The sequence below is a fragment of the Thermobia domestica genome, chromosome 4, assembly GCF_964235325.1.
Source record: "Thermobia domestica chromosome 4, izTheDome1.hap1.1, whole genome shotgun sequence".
Taxonomy (NCBI): Eukaryota; Metazoa; Arthropoda; class Insecta; order Zygentoma; family Lepismatidae; genus Thermobia; species Thermobia domestica.
This window is the reverse complement of record NC_137457.1, coordinates 225,091,222-225,110,411: the sequence shown is the minus strand read 5'-3', so window position 1 is coordinate 225,110,411 and position 19,190 is coordinate 225,091,222. Positions and strand designations below refer to the sequence as shown.

The 19,190-nt window shown below is 36.0% G+C and overlaps 1 protein-coding gene across 1 annotated transcript; it reads left to right on the top strand.

The window, feature by feature from the left end:
• The first annotated feature begins 16,389 nt into the window (after nucleotides 1-16,389).
• LOC145683452 (uncharacterized) lies at nucleotides 16,390-17,995 on the top strand. The gene is made up of 2 exons (XM_081754788.1): nucleotides 16,390-17,768; nucleotides 17,872-17,995. The coding sequence occupies exon 1, from the start codon at nucleotides 16,555-16,557 to the stop codon at nucleotides 17,482-17,484; it is 930 nt and encodes a 309-aa protein (XP_081610914.1). The 5' UTR covers nucleotides 16,390-16,554; the 3' UTR covers nucleotides 17,485-17,768; nucleotides 17,872-17,995.
• The last annotated feature ends 1,195 nt before the right edge of the window (nucleotides 17,996-19,190 follow it).

The following is a 19,190-nucleotide window of genomic DNA, read 5'->3' as shown; positions in this document are numbered from 1 at the left end:
CCATTTTTCATCAAGTAGTTGTTTCTAATATCTTAATTATTTATTGCGTACTTGCCTGTGGAAAAAATATCAGGGCGTGACGCAACGCAAACCAAGTAAAATAAATAGTATTAGCTATGCCTATAATCACAAATTGAAAAGCAGATTTTGCGTTTGTTGACGCAAATCGTTCCGGAAAAAGGTCTATAGGAGAGCCGGATTATTATTATTGCAGGACTCCCCTGGCCAAAAGTGCTTTCACCCCGACGTACTGTACAACATTTTAATATAATACAAAATTTTAAAAAAAGCATAATATATGCATGCCTTTATTTCAATGTTTTTATCTAAATTTTAATGAGCCTTCATTCTAAATCGGGGGTCTTATTCCGCACCAGCCATCTCAAAAATTGTAGACCATAACACAATGTAAACTTGAAAAAAAATATATATATATATATATAACCGTCCAAGTACTAATTTTCTAACTTATATTGTAGCCAAATACGCTACCCGGATCAAATTTATTCTTCCATTTTTTTTAAAAGTTGTAAATCGAGAAGACGAAGTATAGTAAAATAATATTTCTGGATCAACGTTATCAAATATTTATGATTATAGATGTGTCATATATAAAACATTTACCACAGCTTCAAACAACAGTGAACAGAAAACGAGGATGTGCTATAGTTACCTGTTTTCGCTAGTTACTTTAATTTCCAAGAAGTAAGCTGACGTCTTTCATCTCGGAAGACCATTCAGGCGCTCGTACCTCATTTCAGTAGACCCTAGTAAATGATAGCCAAAGATGCATTGCATTTTGCGATGCCACTTTTCGTTTGCATTGCAATTCTGTCATCTTGTGTAGCAAACTACGATGTGATAGCACTTTTTTAAAATACATATATCGGGTGTTCTAAAAATGGCGCCCACGGACCACAGAGCACTATTCTGCAGGTCAAAATAAAGCCAAAATGTATGGTGAAATGCCCTCCAGGGACTTCTTCAGCCGCTATGGGGAATAAAAATTTCACTATATGGCAACATCGCATATTAAGCTGGAACATTAGCATTACTCTACAAAGCCATCAAACAGTCACATCGATTGTTAAGGTAATAAATGGTGCTACTGTCAACGTCTTAACTATTATCTGGCAAGAATTGACGTAATTATTTGATGGATTGATAGATCTAATCTATGGTTCTTTATCGGCGACTAAGGAAACAGTTTCGTTACCATATACTTGTTTATACGGGTTGTTAATGAACTAAACCGACAAACTGTAAGAGGTGATTCCTCACATGAAAATAAGACAAAAAGTTTATATGTACTCCCATGCGCAAAAAAAAAAAAAAAAAAAAAAAAATTGCGCGTATACTGTAACTCACGATTTTCCGCATTTATTCCTTTTTTCCTTACGTTTATGGGTAAAATTGAGTTATTAGTATGTGGAGATAATAAAGAGCAATCCATCTAAGGAGATATGGTTATGAAAATTATTTCTTAAGAAAAAAGAACAAACACAACGTAGCCTCTGTGGTTAGGTGGATAGAGTGGCGGACTCGTAGATATTTTATTATTTTGACACCACATCGAATCCCATCCTATCCCATCCCATTTTTTTTTAACAAAACATTATTGAAAGTGTATAACTTTGATGTTAATAAGTACCGAAACAGTATAATAAGGAAATAAATTATTGATAGTATCCTTTAATCGACGTATTTATTCAGTATTAGAATACGTGTACTATTGGAAACAGTTATTGTTTTCAGTTTATGGTCTTGTGTGTTACCTGCCCGTTCTTGAACAGCAGACAACTCACTTTGGATTTGTGTGTCAAGAACAGGAAAAATAACATACGCGACCTTGACAGTCTTCCCAAGTTTACCCCTTGTTATATCGACATGACGTTACATCGAATGATGCTTGTTGTCGTGAAAAAAAGGAAGAAAGGAAAAAAGCTGATGTCAAATTATCGTTTGTCTGTGTGTGTGTGCTTGTGTTTTTTTTTTCTTTTTAGAGTATTGACTTTCTCCCTCTCTCTCTTTTTTTCATATCCACAATTGCAAGAAATTATGACCAACCTTTGTGGGTTTATTGGGAATAGGACGATTTATTTTGGATTGCTAACAGACGACATTTTTTTAACCATTTGCTTTAAACTTTGGATTTGTGGCTCTTAGCACCCACGAAAGGTCATTATAAACTATATAAGCAGTTCCCGTTTTCACCGGCCGCTGAAAAGATATTGGGGAAGAGAAAAGTGCTTGCCGTAAAGATAATGAATAAAAAAAAAAAAAACAAATTAAAACAAATAATTATAAATCTTTATAATACACTGTAAAGTTACGAGCGATTACGGCTAAGAATTTAACGTGAGATTAAAATTACGAGTATTATGTATTATGATTAAACAAATAATATACAATAAGTAAACTACAAGCAAATTATATATTTAACAACCTGAGTGATTAAAAACAATTACTTTATTTTTAATTTTTATTTTTTTAAAATTATTTACTTTCATTAGATGACCTTTTTGATTTATAGGAATGATTTTTTAAAAATATTTATTTATAATTTGCGCTAGCGGCAACGAATGAGAGTAGGGGATAATTTATATAACACTTGCGTTTTATTATGCACTGCACAAGGAGGGTGGGGATTATGTCAGCCGCAGTTTTTTTCTTTTGGGTATTTTTTCTTTTTACAGAAATTTGGTTTTCTGTAAAAGTAAAAAACTAATTTGAGTGTTATGCTCATATTTACTAAATTCTAACGACGACAAAAACATGATTTCAAAATGCAATCATAAGTCTGTGTAAGGAATGTTTTCGTTGAACGAAGCTAAATTATACAGATTTATGTATGCGGAACACGAAAAATGAAATGAAATCTTTGAGTTTTACGTCCCACGGTTATGCCGGTTAGGCTCAAGGAGACGGTGATGATGAGTAATGAATGAAATGGTGGAATGATGAAAGTGGGAGGAAACGGGAGAACCCCGAGAAAACCCACGCACACGGTGTTTGTCCACCACAAAGTTCACTTGGCGGGGACTGGGGTCGAATATGCGGAACACGAATATTTCCAACAGATAGCATGAATATGAACGATAATCATACCATATTTCTACATTATATAGTAGCGTGAAAAACTAATATTAAAATGATATAACAAACAGGCATAAGTTTTTTTTTTCTAGCACGGCAACACATTAAACTTAACTCATTAAATTTTGGGAATTACAAATTATCACCTTACGTGTCGTTGTATTCCTATTCGTTTTCACGTTCGAGCGACGAAAGAAGAAATTGTAGTGATAGTGATAAAAATCGAATTCGAGATTTCAATGAATTCAAGTTTCACGCCCCCACATATCGAAAAAGTAATTTTGATGTCTGTCCATCTGTTCGTCTGTCGGTTCGTCACGCTTTTTCATATATTCAAATAGAGGCCATACTGTTCAACGTATCTGGACCGAATTCTAGACATGAAGTTTTTATAACACTTTAAAAAAACTAACTAACTATATGTCCTATGGAACCCGGAGGTTCAATGCCGCGTTCACAAAAGCTCTCCACTGACTTCTATTCTTAGCTAACTGCATCCAGTTTCTACTTTGTATTCCAATCTCTGCGAGATCCATCTTAATATTGTCCTCCCATCTGCGCCTAGGTCTTCCTTATGGTCGTTTTCCGATTGGTCATCCAGTCAAGACTTTGAAAGCATTTCTACTTTCTTCCATTCTAGCTACATGACCCGCCCACCTAAGCCTCCTAGACTTGACGACCCTAACAATGTTGGGTAGATCATATAAATTGTGTAGTTCCTTGTTATGAAGTTTCCGCCATTCCCCATTCCCGTTCCTCTTGGGTCCAAATATTCGTCTCAGGATCTTGTTCTCAAGTACTTTCACTCTATGTTCTTCCCTCAGAGTAAGTGACCATGTTTCGCAACCATACAGAACAACAGGCATACAAGTAATAATCGTTTTGTATATTTTAAGCTTCAAATTCCTCGACAGAATTCGCGACAACAAGAGATTTTGAACCGAATAGTAACACGAATTCCCTGCTTTGAGTGGACATTTAATTTCTTCGTGAATATGATTTTCCTCTCTTAATATTGATCCTAGATATTTGAAACTATCCACTTTATCAAAAGTATTATTTAATATTTTAACGCATCCATAATTTGCTGTATTCCGGTCCCGACGCACTTCCATGTATTTAGTTTTCTCTGCATTTACTTCTAAACCCATGTCCCTGCAAGAGTTTAATAAGATCTCTGCATTTCTTTCTATTGTTCTCCTGTCATCCCCTATTAAATTTACATCATCAGCATATGCCATAACCTGGTCAATACCGTTCAACTGTAGGCCCTGGTTGCAATCTTTGATTTTCGTTATAGCGTATTCCAGAAAGAAGTTAAATAATAATGGCGACAACGCATCTCCTTGTTTCAGGCCATTTTGGACGTGAAAGCTCGTGGACAAAAATTTTCCTACCCGGACTTTACTTTGGGATTCATTTAAAACATATCTTAATTAATCTAATTAGCTTTCTCGGTATTCCAAGTTCTGTATGAACGTTGTATAATGTTTCTTTCCTAACCGAGTCGTACGCCTTTCTAAAATCAATAAATAATTGATGTACCAGGGTATTGTATTCCCACTTTTTTCCGAGTATTTGGCGAATGGTAAATATTTGGTGGATAGTTGATCGATTTCGTCTAAATCCGCACTGATAATCTCCAATAATTTCATCTGCGTATGGGGTGTCTTGCTAACAGAATATTTGAAAGGATTTTATAGGATTTTGATAGAAGAGAGATGCGTCGATAATTATTACAGTCAGTTTTGTCGCCTTTCTAGTAAATTGGAACAATGATTGATTCTTTCCACTCTTGTGGCAATTCTTCCTTGTTCCATATAAGGAGAATGAGTTTGTACATCTTGTTCCACAATTTTTCGCCTCCAGCTAAAATTAACTCAGCCGGAATTTCATCTACACCCGGAGATTTGTGTTTATAACACTATCGTTTCGAATTCTATATCCTCCGACACCTAAAGATAAGGGTAGTTTACTGAAGGATGAAAATTTAAAATCATTAAATTGTCTCAAAAACGGCTGTAAAGATTTTGTTTGTATTTTTACAAATATAGTATGAATCATTGCTCTGAAAAAATACGTAAGGTGAAATTTACTGTATGGGATGCCTTTTTTTGAACAATTTTCTCAATCACATTTTATAAATAAATGTATCATTAATAACCTGACAATATGACACAACTCGTTCGACCTGTAAACATTCAGAAGAGGTAGTTTAGACTACTCTTCGACGATTTTCCCATTAACGCCTGATGCAATTTTGTTCATATTTCATAAATAAATGTTACATAAATAACCTAACGATATGGTATAATTCCATCATCCTAAAAAGCTAGAAGTGGTATATTACTTTTCGGAGCAAGTTTTACCCTACGATTTTGTCGATAATTACTCTCGCAATTTTGTTCGTATTTCATAAATAGCATAACTCGTTTGTCCTGAAAAGATATACAAGGGATATTTTATTCTTGGGGATGACTTTTTTAACGATTTTCTCAGAAAGTACTCAGACGCTTTTACTCATAGTTCACATACAATTATCTCCTTAATAATTCTAATGTATGGCATAAGTTATTTCTAACAGAAATATGACGAATGGGTACTTTACTTTTGGACGTAAGTTGCTTCGAACAAAGTTTTCTAAAACACATTATTTTATTCGCATTTCCCAAATAAATGTTTCAGTAATAGCTGCAGCCTAACACGCGTAGTTTAAGAAATTCGAGCGAGAAAATTCAGTGCGTTTCATCCGTACCCATTCTTAAATATATTTTTAAATGTTACACCCAATCACAATTTTTCTAACCAAATCGAAACTTGTTTTTAAATGTGCCTCGTTGTGGCCAAATCGTTCAAGTGCATTTGTTCTGGATTTGATTCCCGGTGAGAGCTAGTGTATTTTTATCCAACGTTAAGGTATAGGTAATAAGTAGGTGCAAAGAGAAAAGTGTTGAAACAAGCCTAACCAACCTAATAAATAATACAAAGAAATAATACAATATTACGAAATTATAGAAGAAACGTTGTTAATATTAGATATTTGCGTGTGAAATGTCCAACCGATGACAGCCAACTCCAAAGGAAAGAAAGTGAAACATCCAATACCAGGTTAATCAGTGGTCTCTAGTTAAAGCTATCCTACTAGGAAGTGATTGAGATACCAAAAAATATTGTAATCGCTGGGAGACATGTTAGGAGAATACATTGGGTGAGAGAGTTTAATACTGGAACTCATGAATAGTCTCTGCACCTTCGTTGAGTATTGAAGTGCGTAGGTCTATATAGGTTTGCATTGAAATGAGCATTAATACACAACATCTGTTGAACATTACGGGGGGCTTGCGGACAGGTTTGCAGTACATTTTACAGGGTTCGATATTGTAACGATCCTAGCAAACTCCTCAGCCTTTCCGCACTGTACTCTATAAGTTAAATTCGTGCTTAATTAAAACTATGTGTTTAAATTTAACACTGTTAACCGTTAATACCTGTGCACAACGGGCAACAATCCGCCAGTAATTCTTTATTTTTGCCCTTTGTTTTAGCGCCATAAATGTCTTTGTTCATAAATTTCTTTGTCTATGGTTTTGCATATACGTAGCGTGGACATTAAATTTTGACTTCTACGCCATATGCATCTAATTACAAACACACCTATAGAACGAACACAACAAACTTGGAATATATAGTTTATGTATGGAAAATCATACACGAGGCGCTGCACGGGAGAGCAGTGTGCATACATATGGCAGTCAACTTCCTAAGAAATTTATTATAATAATAATAATAATAATAATAATAATAATAATAATAATAATAATAATAATAATAATAACAGTAAACGAAACAGTTATTTACATAATGTATTTATTTAAGCATGGATGTGCATAGACTTAAGTTATTTCTCTCTCTCTCTCTTTGAAGGCAAAACCTTTAGGGTGCCAAGACGTAGAAAAGGACTTGTGGCACTCATGACTATAGAGTGGTGTATGTTTGGCACATCGGGTTCCTTCGTTGTTAGCCCCACCTTTCTAGACCGGATGCAGTTATTCCCGGTAGAAAATACAAGAAAATAGACCTTTCTATTACTATTAAAGTAAATAATTACACTCATTCCCTCAACGTGATACTTGTTTGTTTAACTGTATACAGAGAGCTGATCCATGGGAGAATCGTTGATAATAATAAATAAAATAAACTCGACAAATATTCTTGTAATTTGCTGGGCACGCCAGTGTGCCTGTTATCCGGTTGTGGCACACTGGAATATAGGGTATGGCTTTCTAATTTTTCCCCAACTATTTTAACTGCTTCAATTGAAATTAATCTATAATAATAAGAGTGAATTTAGTCTTCTTACCCTTCGATTTAGAAATAAGGTCCGCTAGAATTGTATATTTAAAAAATAATAATACTCAGAATTTTATAAAGTAGTTTGTTTTATTCGAAATGACATACTTCCTGCAACTGTTTGGGTTGGAATTATTTGAGATCAAATCTTTAAGTTTTACGACCCACGGTTATACCGACTAGGCTAAAGGACACGGTGATGATGAGAAATGAATGAAATGGTGGAATGAAGAAAGTGGGAGAAAACGGGAGAACCCCGAGAAAACCCATGCACATGGTGTTTGTCCAACACAAAATTAACTTGGTGCGAGCTGGGGTCGAACCAAGGATCCCATGCACCAAAGGTGAACGCTTTATCACTGAGCCACCGCGGCCCCTCTGAAATTATTTATAGGAGAGAGTGACTACTTTATGAAAACTTAATATCGAACACATTTGTTTAAAAATACCAGCTTTTTGTGAAATATTGCTTAATATTCAGGAAAACCTAAGTCAATAAAATAATAATAATAATAATAATAATAATAATAATAATAATAATAATAATAATAACAATAATAATAATAATAATCTTAAATTAAAAACACTCTGGACCTAGTGCATTGGCACAATTCCACGAATTAAAAAGAGTTTGTTTACTTCTCATGTAAGTGTAGAAGGACTTAATCACTGTTGCTTTCAATATATGAAGAAAGTGTCCAACTGTCAAATGATATGCTACATAAAATGCCCTATGCAACATAATGTAATATAGAGTCATCATTTCAGGTTGTCTCAAGTACACTTGTTTAAGCAAGAAAGGAAGAAAATAGAAAATACTCAGTTTTAACCTAGTAGAAAGTTTGCAGATTTAAGAGAAAATGTACAGAGTTGTTGGATATTAAATGTAGTTCGGATTAATGGAGTAAGACACCGTAGTTCATTGTATGAAATATACTGGGAGTGACCAAGCCATTGCCTATGGAAATATCGAAAGAGATACGTTAATGGTGTTAGTTGCCAACTATTGTAGAAATGAAAAATTTAAGGAAATCTCCAAAACTCTAAAATCACAGATCCAAATGACTAACTGGTAAGTAAAACTGCTAAATCTGACTAAAGCAAAAAAAAAAAAAAAAAAGTCTTAATGACCTGTGTTACAGTTTCAGACACATCATTCTCATATCAAAACTACGATAGAAGTAAATTATGAATACAGGTGAATTTGCAGTTCTGGAATACCAACAAATGATTTTGCTAGATGTAAATTTTGGGAAAACATTTTTATAAGGTTTTAGATTTATTTATTGATTTGTTTGTTTATTAGCTTCTCCATGTCGTAAACGTCGCCAACACTAGTGGCAGGGATTCGTCGAGTCGAAGCAGATATCTAGAATCGGGGATATTGAAGTTACCACCACGTAACAGCGAGGACTTCATTTTGATCCCCGCTCCTTTGATTTGTCACGGAGAATCGCAAAGGGACCAATACGAACTATCGCTAGTCATGTGCATGCGGTTATTATTATATATTACTTTTCCCTGACGAATTGTTATTATAAGGACAATACTTGAGCTCCGGGGGTCAAGAGTAACTCCTGCCTTTACATCATGAAGTGAAAAATCTTGAGATGGGTGCAGTAGTAGTGGTCGACGTTCGCCCGAATGACTCATCCTCACTCTCTTTTATGACCAGGATTTTTGAAATTTGTTCCCTTTTACGGCTAAGATGAGTGCTTTGGTACCTCGATTCTGATTGGCTGAGAGAGGTCACGTGACGTTAGGCCCCGCCCACGCGTGAAACTCAAATTTCCAGGTCACGTGGTATGACGTCATGAGTCACCCTGTGGGGAAATCCCTCACCAGGGATTTTTGAAATTTGTTCCCTTTTACGGGTAAGATGAGTGTTTATAATTGGTTGACAAATGTTACATGATCTTAGACCCTGCGATATTTGAAATTCGTTCCCTTTTACGGGTAAGATGAATCCTTTTGGTACCCCAATGGTGATTGGTTGATAGAGGTCACGTGATCTTAAGCCCTGTGACTTTTGAAATTCGTTCCCTTTTTACGAGTAAGATGAGTGTTTTGGTACCTCGATTCTGATTGGCCGAAAGAGGTCACATGATCTTAGACCCGCCACACACCCCATGAGTGAAATATAGAGCGATATGTCGGTGATCACCCTAGACCTGTATTTTAGAATTTTGTTCCCTTTTATGGTTATCCTTAAAGTTCCCATGGAGGGTTCAACCTCCTCCTTAAATAACCCTTTTTTGGTATCATGATATTGTACTGAAGTTTACATTAAATATTATCGTTCTCTTTGACAGATAAGATGCTTACCAGCTTTCTTACCTTGATGGAGATCTTGTCCTTGAATTAGTAGCCTATGTCTCTGGAAGTAACAATGGTGAAAGAGGGGTGTCGCTTGTAGATTTCTTATAACACATTGTTGTGAGTTTAAGCGATTTATTGCTCAGTAAGCGCTTCATTAATGGAAACAGTGTTGCCAGATTTTTCTTACCTAAACTGCTCCGATTCTTTTCGAAACGGTTCCGCAGAGTACAAGAAATTTTAAACTAAAAAATTTTTCGAACTAAAAAAATTTCAAAACTAAAAAAATTTTAAACAAAAATTTTCAAACAAAAAATTTTGAAACAAAAAAGTTTCAAACAAAAAATTTTCGAACCCAAAAAAAAATTTGAAACAAAAAAGTTTCAAACAAAAAATTTTCGAACCCAAAAAAAATTTCGAACTAAAAAAAATTGAAACAAAATTTTGTCGAACTAAAACATTTTTAAAAACAAAAGTTTCGAACTAAAGATGTAAATCACATCTAAAAATTTTCAAATCAAACTTTTTATCGAACTAAACTTTTAAAATTTTCGAACTAGAAATTGAAACCAAGTTTAAGAAAAAATCCTAAGAAATGTTTTTTTCAGGAATCGAACTCAGGTCTTTCAAACCAAAGATGTGTATGCTAACCGCTTAAATGAATTCGGTTTTAATCGATCTTGGTGGGTTTCGAACCATGGTCCTTGAAAAGGATACACATATACATTAAGAAAATAAATCTGACAGTGTAACGCTTCTCAAATCAAACTTTTTATCGAACTAAACTTTTAAAATTTTCGAACTAGAAATTGAAACCAAGTTTTAGAAAAATCCTAAGAAATGTTTCTCCAGGAATCGAACTCAGGTCTTTCAAACCAAAGATGTGTATGCTAACCGCTTAAATGAATTCGGTTTTAATCGATCTTGGTGGATTTCGAACCATGGTCCTTGAAAAGGATACACATATACTTTAAGAAAATAAATCTGACAGTGTAACACTTCTCAAATCAAACTTTTTATCGAACTAAACTTTTAAAATTTTCGAACTAGAAATTGAAACCAAGTTTTAGAAAAATCCTAAGAAATGTTTCTCCAGGAATCGAACTCAGGTCTTTCAAACCAAAGATGTGTATCCTAACCGCTTAGCTATGAATGAATTCGGATTTAATCATGCTTGGTGGGTTTCGAACCATGGTCCTTGAAAAGGATACACTTATACTTTAAGAAAATAAATCTGACAGTGTAACGCTTCCGTTCGTGGATTAAAATAAAATGCTGATAGACTTCTTTGTGTGACGACATAGAAGCACATATGATTGAAAAAATGCAAACGTCAGCGGATCGCATTACTTTAGTTTTACTACGAACGTGTCAGCATGATTCATGAAAAAAGCAAACATTGACATTCTCGTATGGAATATGATGAAAATGAAATGTCGTCACAGTTACGACAAGTAGTGACATGTAGAAATCATTTGGGATCGGAATTGCGATACTATTGAGAAACGTGAATGACGTCACGATCGATTGTTACACATCGTTTTGGTTCGTGATTCATGACAAAAGCAGCGAGCGTTTTGATTGGTTCGTTGTGATGTCATTTTATAAATTTCCTCGTTTCTGATTGGCTGACGGTGACGTCGTTTTCGCAGCGACCTAAATAAAAATCTAAATTTCATTTTTCAAATCTTACACCGCTCTCAACTATCGTGTGAGAAGGTCTGTTCTTGAAAAGTGTCTTCATTTAAGAAGCTTTACTGCACCGACTTTTTGTTCATTGAATTTGAGGTAAGTTCAGTGAGATTTTATTTTTCACACAAGATTCGAAAATCATTTTTATTTTATATTTGTGGGGGTGGATCACGAATACACTGTTTTACTTTTAGTGCGAAATATTTAGACTATGAAGAAATTAGTGGAATGGGAAAGTGGGAGTACGAATCAGGATCCCCACACATTAGAAGTAAGCACGATAAATGATATGGTTTAGCGCCCCTTCAGCTTAATGTTGAATGTGAACTCCCGTCGGGAATTGAACCATGGCCAGAAAATGTGTGCGCTTAGTTTTGAAAAGAATGCATTACAAAATTTCAGAAACTATGTCTGAGAATAATATGGTTCGATACCCTTTGAAACCATTAGCGTCCCTTCAGCTTAACGTGATATTCGAGCAACCATCCGGGATTGAACCTGGGCCAGAGGCGTGTACGTCAACCATTTAGCTTAGTTTTGAAAAGAATGTATGATAACGCATGAGAATATTAAATTTCAGAAAAGGCTTGACAACGCTCCGATGTGGGAAAGCAAACCCCACCGAGGATTGAACCAGGACCTTCCACGTTAGAAGCATGTACGCTAACCACTTAGCCACAATAATAATAATAAAAAAAATACGCTATACAGATTTTGTTTTGACAATTACGTATGTGTAACGTTAATGGTTGGTGAATCTCTTCAACTTGCAAACGCATCATTTAAAGGTCGTTGTGAGTAGAAAAAAAATGCTTACGCGTATTTTATCACATCTCAGTACTGTTGAAACATTCATTCATGCATTCTTTTTTTATCACTATAGAATGGCAGGTCAGTTACATGCTGATGTAATGGTCTCGAGTTTGACAGCAATAAAACACACATTTCAGTAACATAATTATTTTAAAAAACTTTGATTTTTAGTACATGTGCTTTCATAATGAGATTCTGAACGTCACCGCCAGGGGAATCAAACTCAGGACCTTTACATGAATTACTTAGTTAATTATTTATCATGAATGTTATGATTTCCTGGGCTAAGCGGTTAGCATACGCGCCTTTGGCGTCGGAAGCCCGGGTTCGATTCCCGGCGGGAGCTCATGTGGTTCGGATTCCACGTTAATCAGTAGGTCCGCGTCTCATATAGCCTCGCTGCTGAAAGGGACGCTAAACTAAAAATCAAAAAATCAACTCAAATTCACGCTGCTCAATTCCTTTTTTCCCATTACATATTTGTTTTACCGTACCTGTTTGTTGTTTTCATTTTTTAATCATGGCCCAATCGGGTTTTACTGTTCGTAATGAAATCACTCGTCATTATAGACGATTTATGTACGTTTATGTATTATGAGGTGTACGTCAACCATTTAGCTTAGTTTTGAAAAGAATGTATGATAACGTATGAGAATATTAAATTACAGAAAAGGCTTGACATGCCCCGACGTGGAAAGCAAACCCACCGAGGCTTGAACCAGGACCTTCCACGTCCGAACCATGTACGCTAACCGCTTAGTCACAATAATAATAAAAAAATACGCTATACAGATTTTGTTTCGACAATTACGTATGTGTATCGTTAATGGTTGATGAATCTCTTCAACTTGCAAACGCATCATTTAAAGGTCGTTGTGAGTGGGGAAAAAAAATGCTTACGCGTGCTTTATCACATCTCAGCACTGATGAAACATTCATTCATTTCATGCATTCTTTTTATCACTATAGAATGGTAGGTCAGTTACATGCTGATGTAATGCTCTCGAGTTTGACAGCAATAAAACACTCATTTCAGTAACATAATTATTTAAAAAAAAAACTTTGATTTCTAGTACGTGTGCTTTCATAATGAGATTCTGAACGTCACCGCCAGGAATCAAACTTAGGACCTTTACATGAATTGCTTAGTTAAGAATTTATCATGAATGTTATGATTTCCTGTTTATCAGGTGATTAAGATTTTTTCTTTCTTCTTTTCTTTTGTAGTAAATTCACGCTGCATAATTCCTTTTTTCCCCACATTACATATTTGTTTTACCGTACCTGTTTGTTTGTTTTCTCCTTTTATTAACCATGGCCGAATCGGGTTTTACTGTTCGCAATGAAATCACTCGTCATTATAGACGATTTAACATTGAGGGCAGAATGCTCGAAATTCAATTCAATGCACCGCCCGTAGGAACCGATATCATACAGTATGTACATAACAGTTTCCAAGCAATGCTGGACCATTTGTTAGCCAATGTCGACGATGAGGCGATGGTTGGTTTATCAGTAATATCGCCACGCAACACGAATAAACCGTTTTGGGTGAGTTTTCGCCAAGCCCGAAACTTGACACTGGAAACGATGTGGGCCTCGTTCGAAAGAGTTTTACAAAGTAACAATTCATTTCTCCTGCACGAACCATTCACCGTTCATTTTCATCGTGTGGATATTCCACGTGGCTATGGCGGTTTGCGGCAAGGAGTACTGGAGAACGAAGAGTTATTACGTACCAAGCGAGGGATTGTACGTGTAAAAAATCAAGATTCAAGGTGCTTGGCGTACGCCCTTGTTATTGCTATTGGTCTGAAGGCATACAAGAATGTAGATGTGCAACGTTATAAGCAGTATCAACGCCAATCGAAATATGTTGTGGACCAAGAAGTCGATGGGCTATGTGCAAATGCAGGAGTGAATTTGGATCATGGTGCCAGTGTAAATGAAATTCGACAATTCCAGTCATACCTCAAAGAATATAAAATTACAGTGTATACCAGTTTCACAGGCCATGATATCATGTACGAGGGACCGAACGATGAAAATCGCACTCCCATAAATTTGATTTGTTTGGCTGGCCATTTTGACATCATCCAATCCTTAACTGCTTGTTTTGCAACCAATTTCTACTGTGAAGCGTGCCATAAAAAGTATAGTAAACGTAACAGACATGTGAAAAATTGTCCTGTAACGTGCTCCAAATGTTTACAGAGACCTCTATGCGACAAGAATCAAACGCTGGTGCTGTGCAACGACTGCAATCGTCAATTTTATGGCGAACAATGTTTTAACAATCATCGGAATGCAATATATCATCAAGGAGAACCTGTATGCAAAATGGTGAAGCAATGTACTAGATGTTACAGAGTATATTCTTTTGTGCATACAGGACAACGACTTCATGATTGTAATGAGATCTTTTGCAATGTTTGTAAGAAGATTGTTCCGGGATCGCATCAATGTTTTATGCTTCCTGATCGCCAATGTTTGAAACCTGGTGTTCCTTCACTCATGCACGCAAAGAAAGCCTTGTTGATATTCTATGATATAGAATCTATGCAGGACACGAATATTGGTGATAATACGTATGTACACATTCCAAATTTATTGGTTGCACAACAAGTATGTTACGCATGTGTTGAAAACAATAATATCCAGCAGTCTTGCAGTACGTGTGGTCAGCGCCAGCATATTTTCCAAGGAGAGGATCCAGTTTATGATTTTCTCCAGTACTTGCGGGAACGTCGTCCCAATATAAATAGGATTTTCTGTGTCGCGCACAACGCTAAGGGATACGATGGACATTTTATCCTAAAGACCATGGTAGAACAATGTCAATGGAGACCTGACGTCATATTAAATGGGACCAAGATACTGAGTTTAACGTTGAATAATCTGACGTTCATTGACTCGTTGAACTTCCTACCTATGGCATTAAGTAAATTGTCAAAAGCGTTCAATTTACCCGCAACCAAAGGCTACTTCCCGCATTTCTTCAACACCAAGGATAATCAATCGTATATTGGACCACTTCCAGAAACGAAGTATTATGGTGCAGATGAAATGGCCGTCGAAGACAGAAACAAGTTCATGCAGTGGTACAACGATCATCGTAATGACACGTTTGATTTTCAGAAAGAAATTCTCAAGTATTGTATTCAAGATGTCAATGTACTGCGGCAAGCATGCGTTTCGTTTATGACGTCATTTGAAACAGAAACCAAAGTGAATCCCTTCTTGGAGACGATCACGATTGCCAGTGCTTCCAATTTAGTATTCCGCCGGAATTTCCTTAAACCCAACACCATAGGAATTCTACCGGCACATGGCTATCGATGGAGAAGTACCCAATCAATCGCTGCAATGCAATGGCTGGCCTACATTGAAAAAACCGAAGAAAAACAAATCTTACATGCGGCCCGACAAAAAGAAGTGCTTATTGCGGGATTCCATGTTGATGGTTACTACCAAGATCCTGAGACGTTAGAGGAGCACGTCTACGAGCATGCCGGCTGCTTTTATCACGGGTGTAAAGTATGTTTTACTACAGGCCGTAATCAGCCCATCTATGGCAATCCAGAAGACACCATGGAATTCCGTTATGAACGAACGCAACGCAAAAATGCAAGACTGCGTGAATTGGGGTACATTGTACATGAAATGTGGGAGTGCGAATTTAATCAGTTCTTAAAACAAAATCCTGCAATGGCGACGTATCTGAAGAATCACCCGTACATGAACCGCAGACCATTAAATCCAAGAGATAGCTTTTTTGGAGGAAGGACCAATTGCGTGAAATTGTACCACCAAGTCGATGAAAAAGCAGGAGAAGTAATAAAATATTTCGATATTGTCTCGCTTTATCCTTACATCAATAAGTGTGCTAAATACCCTGTAGGCCATCCACGAATTTATCTACAGGGTGATGAAAATATACCACCAATAAATAAAGTCAATGGTCTAATCAAAATGACGATATTACCAAGTCAACATCTTTATCATGGTCTCCTGCCTTACCGATGTAACAAGAAACTACTCTTTCCACTGTGTGCTGCGTGTGCCGAAGAAATGAACCCAGACCCTACAGCAACGTGTACGCACAACGACCAGGAGCGATGCCTCACTGGAACATGGGTATCATATGAAATCCAGAAAGCAATAGAATTAGGATATCAACCGGTGGAAATTTTTGAAATTTGGGACTATGACATTGAACAATATGATCCCATCACGAAAACAGGTGGCTTGTTCACGGAATATATCAATACATTTTTAAAATCAAAAATGGAAGCGTCTGGCTGGCCTAGTTCCTGTGTGACCGAAGAAGACAAATCAAAATTCATACAAACCGTCCTGGAGCGTGAAGGTATTGCATTGGATCCGTCCAAAATTGAAAATAATCCTGCACGAAGAAGTTTATCTAAGCTTTGTGGGAACTCTCTATGGGGAAAGCTTTGCCAGCGTACAAACTTTAGCCAGACCACAATTATTGATCGGCCGGAAGAATTTTATGAAAAACTCACTTCCCCCGACATTAAACTCCATCAAATTGTACCCATCAATGATACGATGTTGTATGCGTTCTGGGAGTACAATGAACATGTGCCTGTTCAAAACCGAAACACCAATGTCGTGTTAGGTGCATTTACAACATGTCAGGCACGTCTGGAACTGTACAAGTACCTGGAAATGTTGCAGGAACGTGTTTTATATTTCGACACGGATTCTGTGATATTTACGGAGAAGCCCGGGGAGCCAACCATTGAACCTTCAACGTACTTGGGATGCTTATCGAATGAGATGGAGTCTTACGGACCACGAGCATACATCAAGACATTTGTCAGTGGAGGACCAAAAAATTACAGCCTAGAAATATACAATCCGGATACCAACGTCACCAGTTACATATGTAAAATTAGAGGATTTACATTAAATTACAATGCAGGACAGCAATTAAATTTCAACACGCTAAAAGAAATGATTACAAATCAATGCCGTGGACAAGTCACCATCACTATCCCCCATAAAATATGCAGGACCAAAGACCATACCATCGTCACACGAAAGGAAGAAAAAATGTACAGTATCCAGTACACAAAACGTCGATTTAAAGAATTCAATTCTTATGATACGGTTCCGTACGGGTACGTTAAAAAACAGAAGATGGAACTGGAAAAAGAAGATGAAGAAGAAAAAACTGTAAATACCCAATAAGGCCGCCATTTCTTTTTTCCTTTTCTTCTTTCCCTTCCTTAACCACAAAGCAGCAACACCAAGAAGAAAATGAAGTACCCACAAGAGTTCATAAACCATCAACAACACCATCAGTGGAAGAAATGCAGTCATCTCGTACCGAAGGAGGAACCTTGACCATAAAGCAGCAACACCAAGAAAAAATGCAGTACCCAGAAGAGTTCATAAACATCCATCGGTGAAAAAAATGCTGTCATCTCGTACCCGAGGAGGAAGATGAGCCTAAACAGATCCATCATTTACGAGTAAGTTTTATTTCTCTCTTATCAATATTGACTCATTTTTATTGTTTCAGAAAAAAAAAAGAAATTCATAAAGTAATCCGTCGTTTCTTCTTTTTCTTTACAGGATACGGCTACAAGATTCGAAGATGATGACGCGTCCAACATATTCATTAAACTAGATCCTGTATTTATTATGTTAATAAACTTGTATGAGAAGACCACATACTTTTCGTTAAAATACAACAAGTTGAAAAAAAATGTGTTTTATTATTTCTTGAAACCCTGAACACTTGTTTTCAAATCATGGTAATCTTGAAAATTTAAGGTGGAAAATATATTCAAGATTTGGTTTACATGATTTTGTTCGAAAAAATAATTAAAGAATTTTTTTAGTGTCCAAAATTTGATTTTTAATTTAGTTCGAAAAAAATTGGATTTGAAAAATTTTAGATGTGGTTTACAACTTTAGTTCGAAACTTGTTTTTAAAAATTGGTTCGAAATTTTTTGAAATTTTTTTTTGGTTCGAAAATTTTTTGTTCGAAAATTTTTGATCTGAAAATTTAGTTCGAAAGTTTTTAGTTTAAAATTTTTTGTTAAAAAAAATTATTTAAATTTTTAGTTCGAAAATATTTTGTAATTTTTGTTTCAAAATTTTTTAGTTCGAAAATTTTTTGTTTGAAAATTTTTGTTTAAAATTTTTTTAGTTTTGAAATTTTTTTAGTTCGAAAAATTTTTTAGTTTAAAATTTCTTGTACTCTGCGGAACCGTTTCGAAAAGAATCGGAGCAGTTTAGGTAAGAAAAATCTGGCAACACTGTTTCCATTAATGAAGCGCTTACTGAGCAATAAATCGCTTAAACTCACAACAATGTGTTATAAGAAATCTACAAGCGACACCCCTCTTTCACCATTGTTACTTCCAGAGACATAGGCTACTAATTCAAGGACAAGATCTCCATCAAGGTAAGAAAGCTGGTAAGCATCTTATCTGTCAAAGAGAACGATAATATTTAATGTAAACTTCAGTACAATATCATGATACCAAAAAAGGGTTATTTAAGGAGGAGGTTGAACCCTCCATGGGAACTTTAAGGATAACCATAAAAGGGAACAAAATTCTAAAATACAGGTCTAGGGTGATCACCGACATATCGCTCTATATTTCACTCATGGTGTGTGTGGCGGGTCTAAGATCATGTGACCTCTGTCGGCCAATCAGAATCGAGGTACCAAAACACTCATCTTACTCGTAAAAAGGGAACGAATTTCAAAAGTCACAGGGCTTAAGATCACGTGACCTCTATCAACCAATCACCATTGGGGTACCAAAAGGATTCATCTTACCCGTAAAAGGGAACGAATTTCAAATATCGCAGGGTCTAAGATCATGTGACATTTGTCAACCAATCATAAACACTCATCTTACCCGTAAAAGGGAACAAA

Coding starts and splice junctions, on each gene's coding strand:
- LOC145683452 (XM_081754788.1), top strand. CDS start 16,555: ATGGAAGCGTCTGGCTGGCCTAGTTCCTGTGTGACCGAAGAAGACAAA.